Source organism: Mixophyes fleayi, chromosome 11 (genome assembly GCF_038048845.1).
Source record: "Mixophyes fleayi isolate aMixFle1 chromosome 11, aMixFle1.hap1, whole genome shotgun sequence".
Lineage (NCBI taxonomy): Eukaryota > Metazoa > Chordata > Amphibia > Anura > Limnodynastidae > Mixophyes > Mixophyes fleayi.
The window spans coordinates 27,356,068-27,373,501 of record NC_134412.1 but is presented as its reverse complement, the minus strand read 5'-3'; the positions used below and the strand labels follow the sequence as shown (position 1 = coordinate 27,373,501).

The following is a 17,434-nucleotide window of genomic DNA, read 5'->3' as shown; positions in this document are numbered from 1 at the left end:
TAACTCAAGCAAATGAATACAGATAAGACATCATTTGTTATTGTTTTCTTTTAAATGAAACCATGAAAACAAAAACAATAACCTATCCAAGTATCATATCCACATTTACCTCTATTCTAGATCTGTTACAGAGAAAGAGCTAATCATTATACAAATTAAAAGTATTTGATTCTATTACAAAAAACAATATGTAGAAACTCTTACCAAGCACCTGAACACCTTTCAGGTGCATAAGCTGCACCCAAAGCATTGTAATTAGGTATTAAAGACTGCAGCTGAACTGATAACAATTCAGCACTTATAGTTAATATATGTGCAGTTTTAAATGACCAACTCACTGTACCATATCTCTTTTCCATGGAGCTGGATATGATTCTTAACATATGGGGGTATATTTACTAAACTGCAGGTTTGAAAAAGGGGAGATGTTGCCTATAGCAACCAATCAGATTCTAGCTGTCATTTTGTAGAATGCACTAAACAAATGAAAGCTAGGATCTGATTGGTTGCTATAGGCAACATCTCCCCTTTTTCAAACCTGCAGTTTAGTAATTCTAGCCCCTGGTCTTTACCTGCATGATGTATATAATATGCTATGATTTACTGAACCTGAGTATTTTACATGTAATTCCAATGCTGGATGCAATGCCACCTGTACTTATATTACTAGGTATAGTCTCAATTCGAACTCATTTGTTGCTGGGGATTTTTGTCCCTAGAAAAAGAAACTTATTTTAAATTATTGACCAATCACAATATAACTTTTTTTTGCACGGTATATGCAATCTTACCATTTATTCTTATTTTCTGCGATTTAAATGTAATATGCATTGGATAGTAGTATTTAAAATGCCAAAAAAAAACATTTAATAATCAAATTCAGTAACTCCATAGATAGTAGTAACCCCAAAGATAGTATTATATGCAATGTGGTTCCCTGGCTCCACAGTAAAGAAACTATTTTAAAATGTGGGCAACAATGAATGCAATCAATGCCTCTGAAATAAATGAAACTAAAAAAACAAGACCTACCTGTATCCTAACCAGAGGTGACAGCTTCAATCAGGTTAGTGCACTCTGCCAAAATTCATCTGGAATCTAATATATTATTTCATGCAGAGAAATCTGGAAGTGAGGGAGAAGCTGCCCTCTAGTGGTAGACGTTTGCATGTCACCTATCCCAGAAATCCTCCCTGGGAAGCCGTTCTGTATGGCCGTTCTCCTCTATGATACCAGTCGGCTGTCAGCCCCAGCTCAATGCTTCCTATATTGTACCATGTTTTGTTTTTGTAACCAGCAAACAACATGACGTGAGATGCAGGAGGTGAGTCATAGCTAATGACTTCAGCTAAAGTGCAATCTTTGTATAGCAGAAGGTGTGGAGAAGAGGACACAGGAGGAAGCTGCAGACAGTCCTGTCAATTGCACCAACTATATCAGAAGGTAAATGCATTAAAACTTATTCTTTGCTGTAAACCATCCTAAAGGAGTACGAACACTGGGCCTGATTCATTAGTGATCTTATCTTGTGCAAAAGTTAAGATGCTTATTTTTAAGAAGAAACGGGGAGATAAGAGTGAAGTTAAGATGGATTTTCATCTTAACTTAAGAAATTCTTCACTTAGGCAGTAGATTTTGCTTCTTATCTCCCGTTTCTGAGCATGCACAGGGTGGATTTGCTTAAAATAAGCAAAAAACGGCAGATGTGATCACTAATGAACAAGCCCACTGTGTGGTATATGTCAATTAGTTGTATTTCTATTACCATACGCAGATCACCTTTTCAATACTCAATTGTTGTAAGGCCACCAGGTATTATTAAACATTTGATATGACAGACATTGACAGCAAGACAATGACAGCCTGCAAGACAGCCATTGAGCTGCTGTGACACTATGGGGCATATTCAATTGTTAAAAAGTTCCGCGGCGTTAAAACTAGTACAGTTAATACGGTAAAATCCAGCAAGTAAATTACCGTATTAACTGTTTTTCCGCGCACGATTAATAACGTTAATCGTGTCCGGACCGTGGGATTTTCGGCGTTTCCGCCGACAATTGAATATGCCCCAATAAGTCCCAGATCCACATGTTGCTTAACTCTGCATTAGCAGATATCTCCCCATTACAGCATGGACATATATAAAATAGATATGAAAAAAAATCTTTGTGCAGTTAAAAGTCCTTTTTTAATTTACCAGATTACCAATTTACTAAATCACAGTTCCAGGGGAATTATATAAACTTCTTGATGCTTCTGATTGATATATATAGATTGGTCCAATAGTAACATTTTTAAAAAGGGTTCTCTGTTCTCTAATCACATCAACACACACCGAAGTTCTGTACCATCCCAGAGTTATACCCAATACTACAATTAAGTAATGATGTTTCCAGTTAGAGGCAGGGTATTGAACTATATGACAGGCTGACAGCCTTCTGTGGCTGCCTGGATAAATCAATGTAAAGATAAAGTATTATAATGAGCTCTTTGTTTTGCTGGATATCCTGTGCCACTGGATCCAATAGCTGTCATGATCTTCTATTGCTTTAGTTACATCAGTAACATGTCCAGACATGTATTTGATTTCCCTATTTAGAAAACTGCTACAGCAGTTTATATCTTTCATGTTACTTTATACTCTGCCTGGTGTTTCCAAGAAATTATAGGAGTATATCAGGGGCAAACGCAGGATTTGTAGAGGGGGGTGTCCACACCACGCCACCAGTGGGCGTGACCAGCATGCATGGGGGCGTGGCTATAATATTAGACAGTGCTTGGCTGCTCTCCAGCTCTTCCTATCCCCATAATATACATGGGCAATGCTGCGTGCACTACTGTTGAGTGCATGTAGCTCTCCCTTTTCAAGCAGAGCCGTGTGAAGCGGGGGCAGGATCCAGCCACCTCAATTATACAGTGCCCCAGGCTTGGAGGGGGCTTTCCAGGCACTAGGAACCCCCTCACCTCGGTTTGCCTATGTATATTAGCATTATTTGGGCTACAATTTCATTCAAGTGACTAGCGGGGCAACTTGGGACCATTTCTTAGGCATCAAAAAACATTAAATTCGCTAAACAAAATCTCCTGCCGTCTGAACATACCATAACTTTACATAATTATTAGGCACCTACTGTAAAACATTACGCATGCCAATGGATTATTTTTAGGACATGTGCTAGATATGGTACTGGGAAAAGTATAAGCTTAATTATCAATTATGTAATTATCAGCCTAATTATATTTTTCTGGTTTGTAGAGACTAAGGAACCGTCACAGTGCCATGATTTTTACAGGGGTATTTTTCTGCTGCTGTTTATTAAGATCTAAAAGTCAGCCTGAAAATATGTCCTCACCATGTTTAGTAATAATAATTCATATTATGCAGAGTTGCCACAACGATCAATTTCAATTAAGAAGCAATTTGGCCTGAAATCACCACTTTTATGTTTCTATTGTTCCTAAAAGGGAATTGATTTTTCTGGCAATTGCAACCATAATGTAAGGGTGGTGACAGTAACAAATGGGGCCTCAGAGGAATAGCCCACACAAGTGGGCGACCATATTGGACAGAGGATAGCATTGCTGCCTCACAGTGCTGGGGTCATGAGTTGATTCCACACAGATAGGGCCCTTGTCGGAGTTTGTATGTTCTCCCCGTGTTTCATCATCATCATCATCATTTATTTATATAGCGCCACTGATTCCGCAGCGCTGTACAGAGAACTCACTCACAACAGTCCCTGCCCCATTGGAGCTTACAGTCTAAATTCCCTTATATAGACAGACAGACAGAGAGGGAGGCTCTAGGGTCAATTTTGATATCAGCCAATTAACCTACCAGTATGTTTTTGGAGTGTGGGAGGAAACCGGAGCACCCGGAGGAAACCCACGCAAACACAGGGAAAACATACAAACTCCTCACAGATAAGGCCATGGTCGGGAATTGAACTCATGACCCCAGTGCTGTGAGACAGAAGTGCTAACCACTTAGCCACTGTGCTGTGTTTGTGTAGGTTTTCTTCGGTTTCCTCCCACAGTCCAAAAACACTGCTAGGTTTACTGACTTCTGACATAATGGACCCTAGTCTCTGTGTGTGGGTGTGGTAGAGAATTTAGATTGTAAGGTCCAATGGGGCAGAGACTGATGTAAATGACTTCATATGACTCTGTACAGCGCTGCATAATATGATTGTCCATATTTAAAAATCCGATAATAATAATTCTGTTATCTTGCCACCCATTTTCAGTACGACTTTCTTCCTGTTGTTTTGTAACCCAGGAACTAAACACAAAGCTTAGGTAGGCAGTCGTATAGACAGCCAATAATTAAAAGTCTAAAGTTACATCTAGGGTCATTATCCTGTGTTTACAGGTAGCTGGGACATACGCGGTATTAGATGTTTATTAAAAATGAGTTGTGTGTAAATGTGGATAGGATAGGATCCTGTGCCAAAGCCCCCTCCTAGTGAGAAAATAGCAAAGTAAAATATATGCAGACATGGGATCTATGAATGCTTGGGACTTCTGGTTGCTGGGGGCTTTCTGTAGTTTGTAGCACCATGCCTAAAATTTACCAGATTACATCTCAATCATCAGTGTCATTTATTTATTTAGAAAGCGCCACTAATTCCGCAGCGCTGTACAGAGAACTCACTCACATCAGTCCTTGCCCCAATAGAGCTTACAGTCTAAATTCCCCAACATACAAACACACAGACTAAGGTCAATTTTAGAGCAGCCAATTAATCTACTAGAAGGTGTGTTTGGATTGTGGAGCGCCAAGAGGAAACCCACGCAAACACATGGAGACCATACAAACAGCACAGATATTACCCCTTTCATTTACCACGCTGTACATGGCATTCTCCTCCTTCCCTCCATATTATCTTTTTAGCAGTGCTCCTCACAGTGAAAATGAATCTCTCACTGGTCGTGTATGATTTTACTACTGAACATCAGCAAATATTTTTTCTATCCTTTTTTTTTTTTTGGACAACGGGTTTCCAGATTAGAGGTCCTATGCCTGTACATATAAACAATAACAAAAAGTTGTATACAAACACTTTCTCCTGCAAGCCCCTTCCCAGCTCAAAAGCGTAGTAAAACACCAATCCTGTGTAGCAATAACCCATTTTGCATGAGGGTTATACAATTACTCAAAAATCCTAAGGTGCATTAGTCGCTGAGTGCCTCCGAAAAGGTCACAAAGGCACTCTGCAGAGATGTCACAGTGCGGATTTCTCTTTGCCACCCCCCCCCTTCCCCTCCCTACTGGTGCGAGGAGAAATCCGCAATGCTGAGGTACCGTAGTATCGGAAAACATGCATCGCTGCTAATTGAATGTGCCCCTAAATATCGCAAATAATAATTTTGGCCATAGAAAAATGACCGCGAGCCTGATTCATTAAGGATCTTAACTTGAGAAACTTCTTATTTCAGTCTCTTGGACAAAACCATGTTACAATGCAAGGGGTGCAAATTAGTTTTCTGTTTTGCACATAAGTTAAATACTGACTGTTTTTTCATGTAGCACACAAATATCAACTTTCACTTTCAGTGTACAAGTATTTGTGTGCTACATGAAAAAACAGTCAGTATTTAACTTATGTGCAAAACAGAATACTAATTTGCACCCCTTGTATTGTAACATGGTTTTGTCCAGGAGACTTAAATAAGAAGTTTCTCAAGTTAAGAACCTTAATGAATCAGGCCCCACATCCCTAACTTATATCTGTTCATTCTCCTTACTCCTGCCCTAAAGCCTTGTGCACGCAGGTTTATTAAGAAGTCGGAATCCTATCTCTGAAAGGCCATGCACAGAGCCTTGTTTGTTCTACAATATACCCTTCATTTTCATGTTCTGTCTTTGTACAGTGACCAGAACCAAGAAATGGCCAGTGGCGAAAATAAAGTTGACACCGAAAAGGAACCTGTGGGGGTAGACAATGACGTCGTCATGGAAGAAGTGGCCTCACACAATGAGACAAGTGAAATGTCAGACAACCTGGAAGAAGAACCCGAGGTTACAATATGCCAATTTTTTCTCATTGGACGTTGCCGATTTGGAAACAGATGCAGGAACACCCACACACGTTTGTCTCAAGCTTCAGCACAGCCACCTTTAAATAAAGATAAAACGGGCAAAGCTAAGCATGCGTCTGAGCCACAGGAGAAAAAACCCCCAATGAAAACAGCCACTGATGTCATTTCCAGAATTCAGTGGGACGGAAATTTGCCAACGGAAAATTTTTCAGTTGGTTACCTCGATAGGTTTTTGGGAACGATCGAAAAACCATTCTCCGCTTTCTGTTGGGAAGATCTGGCTTCAATCGGAGTTGATGTCCTTGCCATACCAAAGCATCGCATTCAGTACTTCAAATATCATGATTTGGTGGTGTGGGACAAGGCCAGTCGCACAGACAATGTCTTTGGTTCATCAGGAAGCGACCTGACAATCCTAGACATAATCGAACAGTACGAAACTTTGAGACCAGCTGAAAGGGAGAATGTTGAAGACGGAGGTGAACCAGAGCAGCCGGATGTGTTGGAAGATGAAGATGGAGCATGTAAGGATAACTGCAGTAATTATTTGGCAGAGGGGAAAACTAAAAAATTGAGGCCTACACACTTTATAGCAGCCCGTATTAGCAGTGAAGATGTGAGACAGTCTGTCAAAGAAGTACAAAATGTTCTCCTGAAACACAACCCAGATATGTCAGACTATTGTATCCCTCTGCCAGAACTCCACGTAACATTGTGCCTCTTGCACTTGGAGTCTTCAGACGACATGGAAATCGCTCACACAGTCCTTCACGAAGTGAAGAACGAAATTCAACGTATTCTTCCTCCAAGTCTCATCCTAAGCTTTGAGCGACTGAAAGATTTTCATTCCCGCGTGCTCTATTTGGAACCCGTCCCTGTGCCAGGGTTAGCTAGTTTCGTACGTACACTAAGCCAAAGTTTTTGCAGTAAAGGTTTGAGAATAATAGATCCACCGCAGTCCAACAGCTTCCATTTGACTGTAGCAAAAGTCCCAAGGAATGTCGCAAGTAGAAATACAAGTCTTCTTTTCTTACCAGAGGTCTACAATACTGTCCAATGTACTCACTTTGGGACGCAGCATGTTGATAGCCTTAGTTTCTGTTATGCTGGAAGCTCAAGACGAACCGATGGATTCTACACAACGCTTTTAGAATTACCTCTGTACTAATTCATTAGTACATGATTGCACTGTAATGCACAAGACATAATGGAATAACATTTATGAAAACAAGTGCACAGATAGCTACAAAAATGTACTGTAACCAATAGCAACCAAATTTAAATTTACGCTAGGGGACACATGATCCTCTACATATCGGTACATGACACTGTAATGAAATATATTCATTATATAATATATTTTTAAGAAGATTTGTGAAGGTTGATAAAATCAACGATCTTAAAGATTAATACTATTTTTATTATCCTGCTATTTGTATTTAGGGAAAAAGCATGTGGCAGCGTATAGCGTCATATTAGGTATTTTTTGTTTTACAGATAAGAGTGCACAGCATCACAGAGCTGTAATTGCAAGCAAGTAAATTAATAAAGCTATTTAAATTCATAAAACAACCAATAAATTATTCTAAAAAGGCATCATTTAACATTCACTAATATTTCTTATTTGCTTGTTAAGCATATATTTATTTGTATTTGTGATTATTACTTTTTACTTTTATATTTATACGTATATATTTTGACTTCAAGAGGTAATGTTTAACTACCTACAGTCATTTTTAGAAGGCATCCTATTAATTCACTAGGAACCAGTGGTATCACTAAGGGCTTGAGGCACTGGTGTGTGTAGGTGGTTGCTATACCTTTGATTTTAAAAATGATTTCATCCACGTTAATTTCTACAAATGTAGGACGACAGACAATTGTGTATGATACCTCCCTGCTTGAGCTCCACGCATACAGCAGTAGCATTGTAAGTTTAGAATAGCTTATTCAAACTTCATCAACTATTTATAAAGCGCCACTAATTCTGGAGCGCTGTACAGAGAGGATATTTGTCACTCACATCAGTCCCTGCCCCATTGGAGGTTACAATTTAAATTCCCTAACACACAAATACAGACACACAAACTAAGGTCAATTTGATAGCAGCCAATTAATTTACATCCTCCCATTCCCGGTTACAGGACTTTTTTCGGGCTGCACCCACTCTATGGAATTCTCTCCCTCACACAATAAGACTCTCCTCTGGTCTACAAGCTTTCAAGCGTTCTCTGAAAACCCATCTCTTCAGCCAAGCTTATAATATTCCTCAACCACCCTCTTAACCACACTACATTACCCTATTACCACCCGTTATACGACTACCCCTTGACCAACATTGTTGTGTGACGGGATCATTTAGCTTATGAGTCACTTTTACCTTTGCAGTCTGGCTGGGCCGACTGCAAATGTAGACTTAACCTCATGTGTCAAACTCCCATTGTCCCATAGATTGTAAGCTTGCGAGCAGCGGCCTTCTCACCGCTTTGTCTGTTTTACCCAGTTTGTTTATTAGTTTACTATGTTTGTCCCCAATTGTAAAGCGCTACGGAATATGTTGGCGCTATATAAATAAATGATGATGATGATCTACCAGTATGTCCTCCAGAGTGGAGGACCTGGAGGAAACCCAGGCAAACACGGGGAGAACACACAAGCTCCACATAGACAAGGCCCTTGCCAGGAATCGAACCCATGACCCCCAGCGCCGCGAGACAGAGGCGCCAACCATCCAGCCACTGTGCTACCCTGTATATATGTTGTCAGGAGCCTACCATGAAACAAGAAGTGCCCTCTTTTGGATTGATTAATAAACCCAATTGCCAAAGGATTGAATCTCTACAATTTGGCTGTGTACGCATGCTGCTAAAAACCGAGCTGATTAAACAGATCTTTATCTCAATTGAGGTTACTACTTGTCACAAGTATAATGCCAATAAAGCATCACGATCCATACTTCTAAAGAAAAGAGGTGATTTAATAAAGAAGTAAGATTTACCCCCCAGGGTGGTAGATCTGTGCTCTTTTACAATGCTCAGTCAGGTTTTTGTTTCTCCTATGCTCCGAGGGAGTTGGAACAGTGACCTGCCAAAGTGGTAATAAAATGATTCCGCATAAATAGCCCCAGTGCATGTGAAAGTGAAGCTAACAGAACAGGGGCATTGACATTATCTCTGGCTGTTTAAAGCAGACCATAGAACTAGTATAGAATAGGGGTGGACCATTGAAGGCTTCAGGTCCTCTCCAAATTCAGGAGAACTGAACACCCCAGGTATGTACAACTCTCCCTAAAACTAAATTACAACTTACTTTGTTCCAAGTTGTAATTAAGCAATAAGAAATAATGGACACCTACTGTAAAATATAAGGATATTAAACGTAAACCCTGGATGTCACCCATATAAAAGCAACCAGCGTGCAACTTTATAAATATTTTTCGAGTGCCTCATTGATTTTTAATGTCTATATATTTTACATACAAGGTTATATTCTTCCATATATCTGTTCAGAGGAAAAACGGGAATAAAAATTGCACAATCAAACAGGACAGTAGAGAGCAAAGTCCTAAGGCACAATATACTTTTTGAATATTATTATTATTATCATTTATTTATATAGCGCCACTAATTCCGCAGCGCTGTACAGAGAACTCACATCAGTCCCTGCCCCATTGGAGCTTACAGTCTAAAGTCCCTAACACACAGACAGAGACAGACAGACAGACTAGGGTCAATTTGTTAGCGGCCAATTAACCTACCAGTATGTTTTTGGAGTGTGGGGGGAAACCGGAGCACCTGGAGGAAACCCACGCAAACACGGGGAGAACATACAAACTCTTCACAGAATATATAAATACAACTTTATGTGGGACAGTGCAAGGTGACACTTTCATTTTAATACACACTTGATATAAATATATGTATTCATATTATCTCAGAAGCCCTGTGTACAATATTTCATTGCTAAACACACTAAGGATCTGTACTCACAAGTGGACTAATAAGTGCCTGTGATACAATCTTCAGCGCTTCATCCTAGAGGTGAGTGTAGATTGAACAATTGTCAAAATAGTGATTAATGGAATACTATGAAAACTGCAATAACTTTTACCGTTTGAACAAAGGGCGGACTAAAAATGCAACACAGTCCAGCGTTTGTTAAAACTACAGCGAGTATTGTAACTTAATGTCCTATAGTGATGTATTGATCACTATTTTGACAAGGGTTCAAATTCTGGTGAATGCAGACACGGCCTGATTACCCGTTAGGCGGTACAGACAGCTTCCTAGAGGCCTGTCTGCCGGCCATCAGGATGGATTTATTAGTGATTTTTTTTACCACTAATCAATACTGAATATTCTGTAATATATCAGCAATGCCCAATACATTTACCCATCTGTCGTGCTTGCAGAGGTCAACATGTTTACCCACTTATCACCATCATGTACCTAAGGTGCCCATACTATTACCCCTCAGGAGTTTCCTGTCCACAATCAACCCAGAAAGTTGAGAATGAGGAGGAGTAACAGTGCCAAATAGTACCAGACGTCATGAGTCTAATTCATTAAGGGAAGTTAAGTAAAAAAAAAATTGAGTAAGAAGTCTCCTGGACAAAACCATGTTGCAATGCAAGGGGTGCAAACTAGTTTTCTGTTTTGCACATAAGTTAAATACTGACTGTTTTTCATGCAGCACACAAATATCAACTTTAAATTTCAGTGTACAAATAAGCTATCGAGTATTTGTGTGCTACATGAATAACACAATATTTAACTTATGTGCAAAATAGAAAACTAGTTTGCACCCCTTGCATTGCAACATGGTTTTGTCCAGGAGACTACTTGCTCAATTTTTTTACTTGACTTTCCTTAATGAATAAGGCCCATGTGCTCAAACCGCTGGTTTTATTGCGTTTTTTCTGTTGGTTTCAAAACTGCCAGATTTACTAAAGGCCAAACCAGCACTAAGATGGCTGAAAACCACAGGTTAACAAAGCAGTTTACAGATCGTTATCCCAATTTTTAACATGATCAAACTACAAACCTTCAGACTTGCTAAGCTGCTGTTTCGGCACCATTCACACCAAGCAGTTTGAACAAAGAATTTCTGCCCCAAAGTGTCACAGCACCCATTGACAGTCTTGGTACTATTATGCTGCTAGGCATGGGGGCATTGTACCACTCAAACTAACCAGAGACGTATACAGTGATTTGCAGAAACCACTATCGGAAAAAAATGCGGCCATCATTAAAAATTGAAAACTGTAAATTTTACAAGGTAACCAGGACTTAAATGTACAGGGGCATATTCAATTCCGATCCCGATTCGCGGGATCGCGCCGGAACGGCCGCGAACGTAATCCGCGGTACCGCAATAACGTGGATTTTTTTTGTTCGCAGCCCTTAGGGCTGCGTACGAAAATCCGCGTTATTGCGATACCGTATTACCGGCAGTACTGCACATTTTCCGCGGTAAGTGGCGTTACCGCGGATCGGATCGGAATTGAATATGCCCCACAGTGTTTTACATTAGTATATTAATAACATACTTATTTGTAGATACCTTCATTCTTTTCTTGAATGGGTTTCTAATGTCTTGAGACACGATTGACTACGGTGCCTGTGTTGGTGAGGTTTAGTGAACTTGCATAAGATAATTAGGTGATCTGTCAATTAATGTTTCCAGATAGTGTTTCACTCTCAACGTTTCCACCACTTGGCCTGATTATGTTTGCCAGTTATAGTAACACCCAGGGGTCACCACCTACATTAGTAAATTTAATAGACCTGAGTCATTATAGCAAATATCTGCAGGGAGTAGTAAGACTCTGCTTACACTCAAAGTCAACAAGGAATGGATCTCAAGATTTGTTCCTTGTTGACTATGGGTGTGTATTTTCCCTCTCTGCTCTACTGTACAGGACTCTGCAGGATATGTACGTACCTGTCAGCTCCTGCAGCAGTCTGTGGGTCCACCGTGCTTGCCGGCTCAATACAGTGTAAAAAATATTTATTTTATTTTTTTTTAAAAAAAAAGCATGCCCCACCCCCAACAATATTAACCTTTGTACCGCAAGCCTAGTGCTAATATGGGCAAAATTGTGTGGGGGGGGGGGGGGGTCCCCCGATTTTACTCCAACCAGTACCAGGCAAGCCAGCCGGGGCTGTTGGCACTATAGCAGGGGAATCTGCAGCATGGGTTTCCCCTGCCATACTGACAGCCACTGGTCAGCACAAGGCTGCCCCCTCCCCCTAGGGGTACCTAACCCGTGCTGGAAGCACTAGGGCTCTTCCCACACACCTGAGCATTGGGTGTGGGGTAATAAAATGAATAATGTAGCACACTATTTTAGTTTGTGGAACTACAGGTCCCAGCAAGTCCAGGCTGCCATTAGCAGGCTGGGAATGCTGGTGCTTGTAGAACTACAAGCACCAGCATACCCGGGGCATTCTGGCACTTGGAGAATCACATGTGCCAGCATACCCATGGAAGCCTAAGCCCACTGAGCCATGTAGTGTCAAAAAATAAAATTTAAACAAACTACACTCCTCGTTCATACCACAACATTAAAAAATTAAAAAACCTGATCTACTTACCAACATCTGTATTCTTCATCTGTAAGAGATTTAACCCGACCACTTCTGCCTGGCACTCCGGCGCTGCACCTGTCTCACTAAAGCAGCCGCCGGATTTCTGGAGAGGAAGATACACATCTCCAAAGGTAAGTAAGAGCGGCACCAAATTTAAGGGTGCCTAGTGCCTTCACAATTATAACCTATTTCAGGACATATAATTATATTTTGTGCCCAGGAACCACACTTCATTGTGATCGAAATTTTAGAGGGTAGAGACCTCCCTCTTTAACCCAATTGGTTCCACCCAGGGACAGCACCATCTCCCTTTTTTAGAAAGCGCAGATAACCCTAACCCTTAGCATGACTAGCACAAGGGTTAATATTTTTTGGAGGGGGGACGTCCGCTATGTTCTCCAAACTATAATTTCATCCTCTAATCTACACCATAATGTCGACAATCATAATGTCTACATGATAATGTCTACCTAGTTAAAATGTTGACATGTGAAATGTGTACAGGGTTGTAATATTGACATTAAAAATGTTGACATAAATAGATGTAAACAAAAAAAACAGCAATAAATGTAAGAAACAAGCAAACAAAAAAACTGTGCAGCCCCCCATTATCCCTATTGCTGCCTAGGCTGGTACTAGCAAAATTGCAGGGGATAAAAAGAGTTGGGTCCCCCCAATTTTACTATTACCAGCACTAGACATTGTCAGCCTGGGCTGGTGGCACTATAGCAGGGAAACCCAGGGCTGAATTCCGTAGAGCGGTCGTGCCCAGAAAAAATGCAGAAGGAGCCCCTCACTTTAGGCTTATCCAGCCCCGTGCTGATGCTGAATATTAAGAGTATAAATCCATTTTGTGACTGATGCCTTACAGGGCCCAGCATGCCCTGGCTGCCATTAGGGGTGTGTAGTGCTACAAGCACCAGCATACCCATGGCTGTCAAGGTATGCAGGCACTTGGGGAACAACAAGTGCCAGCATGCCTTGGCACCCACAGCCCGCTGAGACCTGTAATGCATCATGGAAAATGTAAATAATACACAGACATGAGTGTAAAAATAATTTATTTGAAATAAAAACTGTCCTAGATAACCCTAAGTCATCCTCCTCATTGCTCACCCAGATCCAGACTCTTCATCTGTAATAAATCCAGGGATCCTTGACTTGGAAAAACAACCCCCCTCCCCTTCCCCATCATACACAAAGCAAAAGTAGCTCCTAAGAGCTCCCAGCGCAAATGAGCTCTTAGCGGCAAATCAGTCATATATATATATATATATATATATATATATATATATATATATATATATATATAATAGGTATTTGTCACAGCTTGAACTCAGGGTGTATGTCGTTTGTCTTGTTTACATCTTATGTCGAAATTCAACAGGTCAACATTCCACCCATATACACATGTTACGTCAACATTTTTAATGTGTAGACATGTATGTCAACATTTTAATTGTGTAGACATTATGATGTAGACATTTTGACTACATCCACCTTAGATTGTTAATACAGAATCTTCCTTGATGAAAACTCAGCTCATGGAGAAAATAGGAAACTAGTGTATTACATTTCTAACACAATCAAAGGTCCTTCACCAATTGCTCCGCAATTTTAATATCAGTTTATAGTATGAGGAGGAACAGTTCTGGATCAAAAGGACCACCAGGTGATGAGAGAATCACCCCCTGCCTTTAATGTTATGCTCACTCCAAGAAACATTGAACGAAAAGCCTTGAAACCACCCACACTTTTTCTCAATAGGACTCTCCGCTCAAAACTCAAAGACAAATCTTGAATAACACCCTTTTTACTTTAAAATGTGAATAGAAAGTATTTGCATAAATGAAAACATTCATCATTCTTGAAAGAACAGGTCACATGAAAATAGCAGGTGGCTTTCCCTACCAGAAGTACAGATAAATTGGGCACAGAATTTGAATTTAGATTTAGTAAGTACCAGGTTTATTTCTATGTGTCACTGGTCCATTGTAAGAGAAGATCCTGGTGACTCCGGAAATATCTGATGCTTGATAACACGTTTCGACGTATGAAGCATTTTTCAAGACAAAGTCAGATCTGTGCCACATCTGCTTTAAACTAGAGCATAGCCAATCAGAAAATATGTTGCTATGGCAACACCAAATACAATATCCTGTCGCATCCCTGAAAACTTCCCATAAACACAGAGATGAAAATGAGGCTTAGTCATGGCATGGTTTCAGTGGCCTAGTGGTTATCACATCTGTCTCACAGCACTGGGGTCATGAGTTCGATACCCAACCATAGCCTTATCTGTGTGGAGTTTGTATGTTCTCTCTGTGTTTCCGGGTGCTTCTGTTTCCTCCCACACTCCAAAAACATACTAGTAGGTTAATTGGCTTCTATCAACATTGACCCTAGTCTCTCTGTCTGTCTGTGTGTGTATGTTAGGGAATTTAGACTGTAAGCTCCAATGGAGCAGGGACTGATGTGACTGAGTTCTCTGTACAGCGTTGCGGAATTTAGTGGCGCTATATAAATAACATGATGATGGTTTCATAGTGTGATACACAAATATCTATATTGTTTCCTTTCATTTAACAAAGGAGGCTTGATTCTGAAATAGATGGGTATAACCTCCTTTTGGTGGTTCATAAATAATACAGTTTGGACATGTTGCTACATCCTCTATAAAACCCATCTTATAAAAATATTCCGATTTTAATCATCGTATAAAAACAAGAGAAACAAAATAAGCCTACTAGAACGTCTCTCAGACACAGCACTTACTCCCGGCCACGACTTATAATGGAAGAGATCATCCTCTCAAGGGTCTTCCCATTCACATTAGGTAAAAAAGAGAATTTTTGTACCTACATTAAATACTTTTCTCGGATTCCATCTGGGAGACACTGCTGGGTTGTATGAAGGTGCATGGAGTTGGCACTTAAATAGTTAAACTGTTAATGTTACTGTTGACAGAAGCTCCTCCCCTCTGCAACCCCTGTAAGTACTAAGAGCTGACCTGCCGATGCACTGTCGTGCGCAGTCCAAAAGGTCCTCCACAGAACGGATGGAATGCGCGGCGACATGATCAGGTACAACTAATACAAGCCTGCCTGACGGGGAACATTATCCAACTATCAGCAGTTTGTTTAGTAGCCAGCCACACTGTCCACATACATTCTTACAGCATGGACCACATCCAACTACGGGGCAGCATGGTGGCTTAGTGGTTAGCACATCTGCCTCACAGCGCTGGGGTCATGTGTTCAATTCCCAACCATGACCTTATCTGTGTGGAGTTTGTATGTTCTCCCTGTGTTTGCGTGGCTTTTCTCCGGGTGCTCTGGTTTCCTCCCACACTCCAAAATCATACTAGTAGGTTAATTGGCTGCTATCAAAATTGACCCTAGTCTCTGTGTGTGTGTGTATGTTAGGGAATTTAGACTGTAAGCCCCAATGGGGCAGGGACTGATGTGAATGAGTTCTCTGTACAGCGCTGCGGAATCAGTGGTGCTATATAAATTAATGGTGATGATGGTGATCCAATGAAGTTAAGGACCCCTTATCTGACGACTGGAAGACTGGGAACACAATCTCTTGATTAAGATGAAAACCAGACCACTTTTGGCTGGCAGGAAGGCATCTTGCAAAATACAGCCCTGTCAGTATGTAATACCAGATAAGCTGACACATTAGGAGCTTGAGTTCAGTCAATTCCCACAGTTCAAAGGGGAATGATTTAAGATCCTTAAGTACCAGCTTCAAGTCCCAAGGTGCCTTAGGTGTTACATAAGGAGGCTGGATTGTAGAACCCCTTGGAGGAAAGTCTGCACCTCCGGTATATCTGCTAGTCTTTTCTCAAGATACATCGAAAGGGCTGATACCTGCACCTTCAGGGAACTAAGGTGAAAGTCCGCCTCCAAACCATCCTCCGTTCGCACCAACTGACGTAGGTCCTCCACACTATGATAATATAGGACACAGACCAGTTTATTTGTCTTCAACATGGCATCAACAACCTTGGGGGTCAGGGTGCTGCAATGGCCCCTGAAACAGTAGATTGTCTCAATATAAAAATTGCCACCCTTTAACCGATTGCCATGTGGATTACGCACGCATACCAGGCTCGACATGGCCAATTGGGTGCAATCAGGATCACTGGAATTCCACAGTGTCTGATGTCATGTCATGTTCATGACATTCACCGTGGACGCCAAGGGGTCTCTGGTCCTGGAACAGAACCTGAGCACATAGCGGTTACGGTGAGATGCCATGAGGGCCACACCTGAAGGTTTCCATCATCGAAACACCTCCGTGACTAGATCCTCTCCCCTGGTAACACAGTGTGTCTGCTTAGGTAGTCAGGTTCCCAAGTTTCTACACCCAGGATGAATATCGCAGAATTTGCCGGGAGACATACATTTCCACCCAGAACAATATCTGGGGTGTCTCCTCCATCCGGCTCAAGCCCTCCTGGCGCCTCATTTACGATTGATGTGCGTCACAGCCGTGACATTGTTGGACAGAAGGCGGACTGGAACACCTTGAAGGAATGACTTAACTCCCAATGCCAGCACCATGGCTCGGAGCTCCAAAATGTTTATAGAAAGTGACACTTCATGAGCGGTGGCAGTGAAGAACTACCAGCCCTCCAACCTTGAAGACTGGCATACATGGTGACTTTTGTCCAGGACCACGGGACAAAGGACCTACCCACCATCAAGTGTAGTATATCACAAATTCCCAGGTGCAGTGGGATATTGTAATGTAAAGTCCAAGTTGTAAAATCTTTTTATTTAAACAATGATATC

At 41.1% G+C, this 17,434-nt stretch overlaps 2 protein-coding genes across 4 annotated transcripts in view; one reads left to right on the top strand and one right to left on the bottom strand.

The window, feature by feature from the left end:
• Positions 1–1,143, bottom strand: part of LOC142107222 (immunoglobulin superfamily member 1-like) — a 196,929-nt gene extending 195,786 nt beyond the window's left edge. For all 3 annotated transcript variants that reach the window (XM_075190482.1, XM_075190483.1, XM_075190481.1), the window contains exon 1: positions 1,033–1,143. The gene's annotated coding sequence lies outside the window, so the exon portion shown is untranslated. The remainder of the gene's footprint in view (positions 1–1,032) is intronic.
• A 59-nt stretch (positions 1,144–1,202) lies between these two features.
• Positions 1,203–7,646, top strand: LENG9 (leukocyte receptor cluster member 9). Its single transcript, XM_075190484.1, has 2 exons — positions 1,203–1,443; positions 5,875–7,646. Exon 2 carries the CDS (start codon positions 5,891–5,893, stop codon positions 7,208–7,210), a length of 1,320 nt encoding a protein of 439 aa, XP_075046585.1. The 5' UTR covers positions 1,203–1,443; positions 5,875–5,890; the 3' UTR covers positions 7,211–7,646.
• Positions 7,647–17,434: the final 9,788 nt, after the last annotated feature.

Excerpts from the sequence above, each read along its gene's own strand:
- LENG9 (XM_075190484.1), top strand. The coding sequence starts at position 5,891 with ATGGCCAGTGGCGAAAATAAAGTTGACACCGAAAAGGAACCTGTGGGG.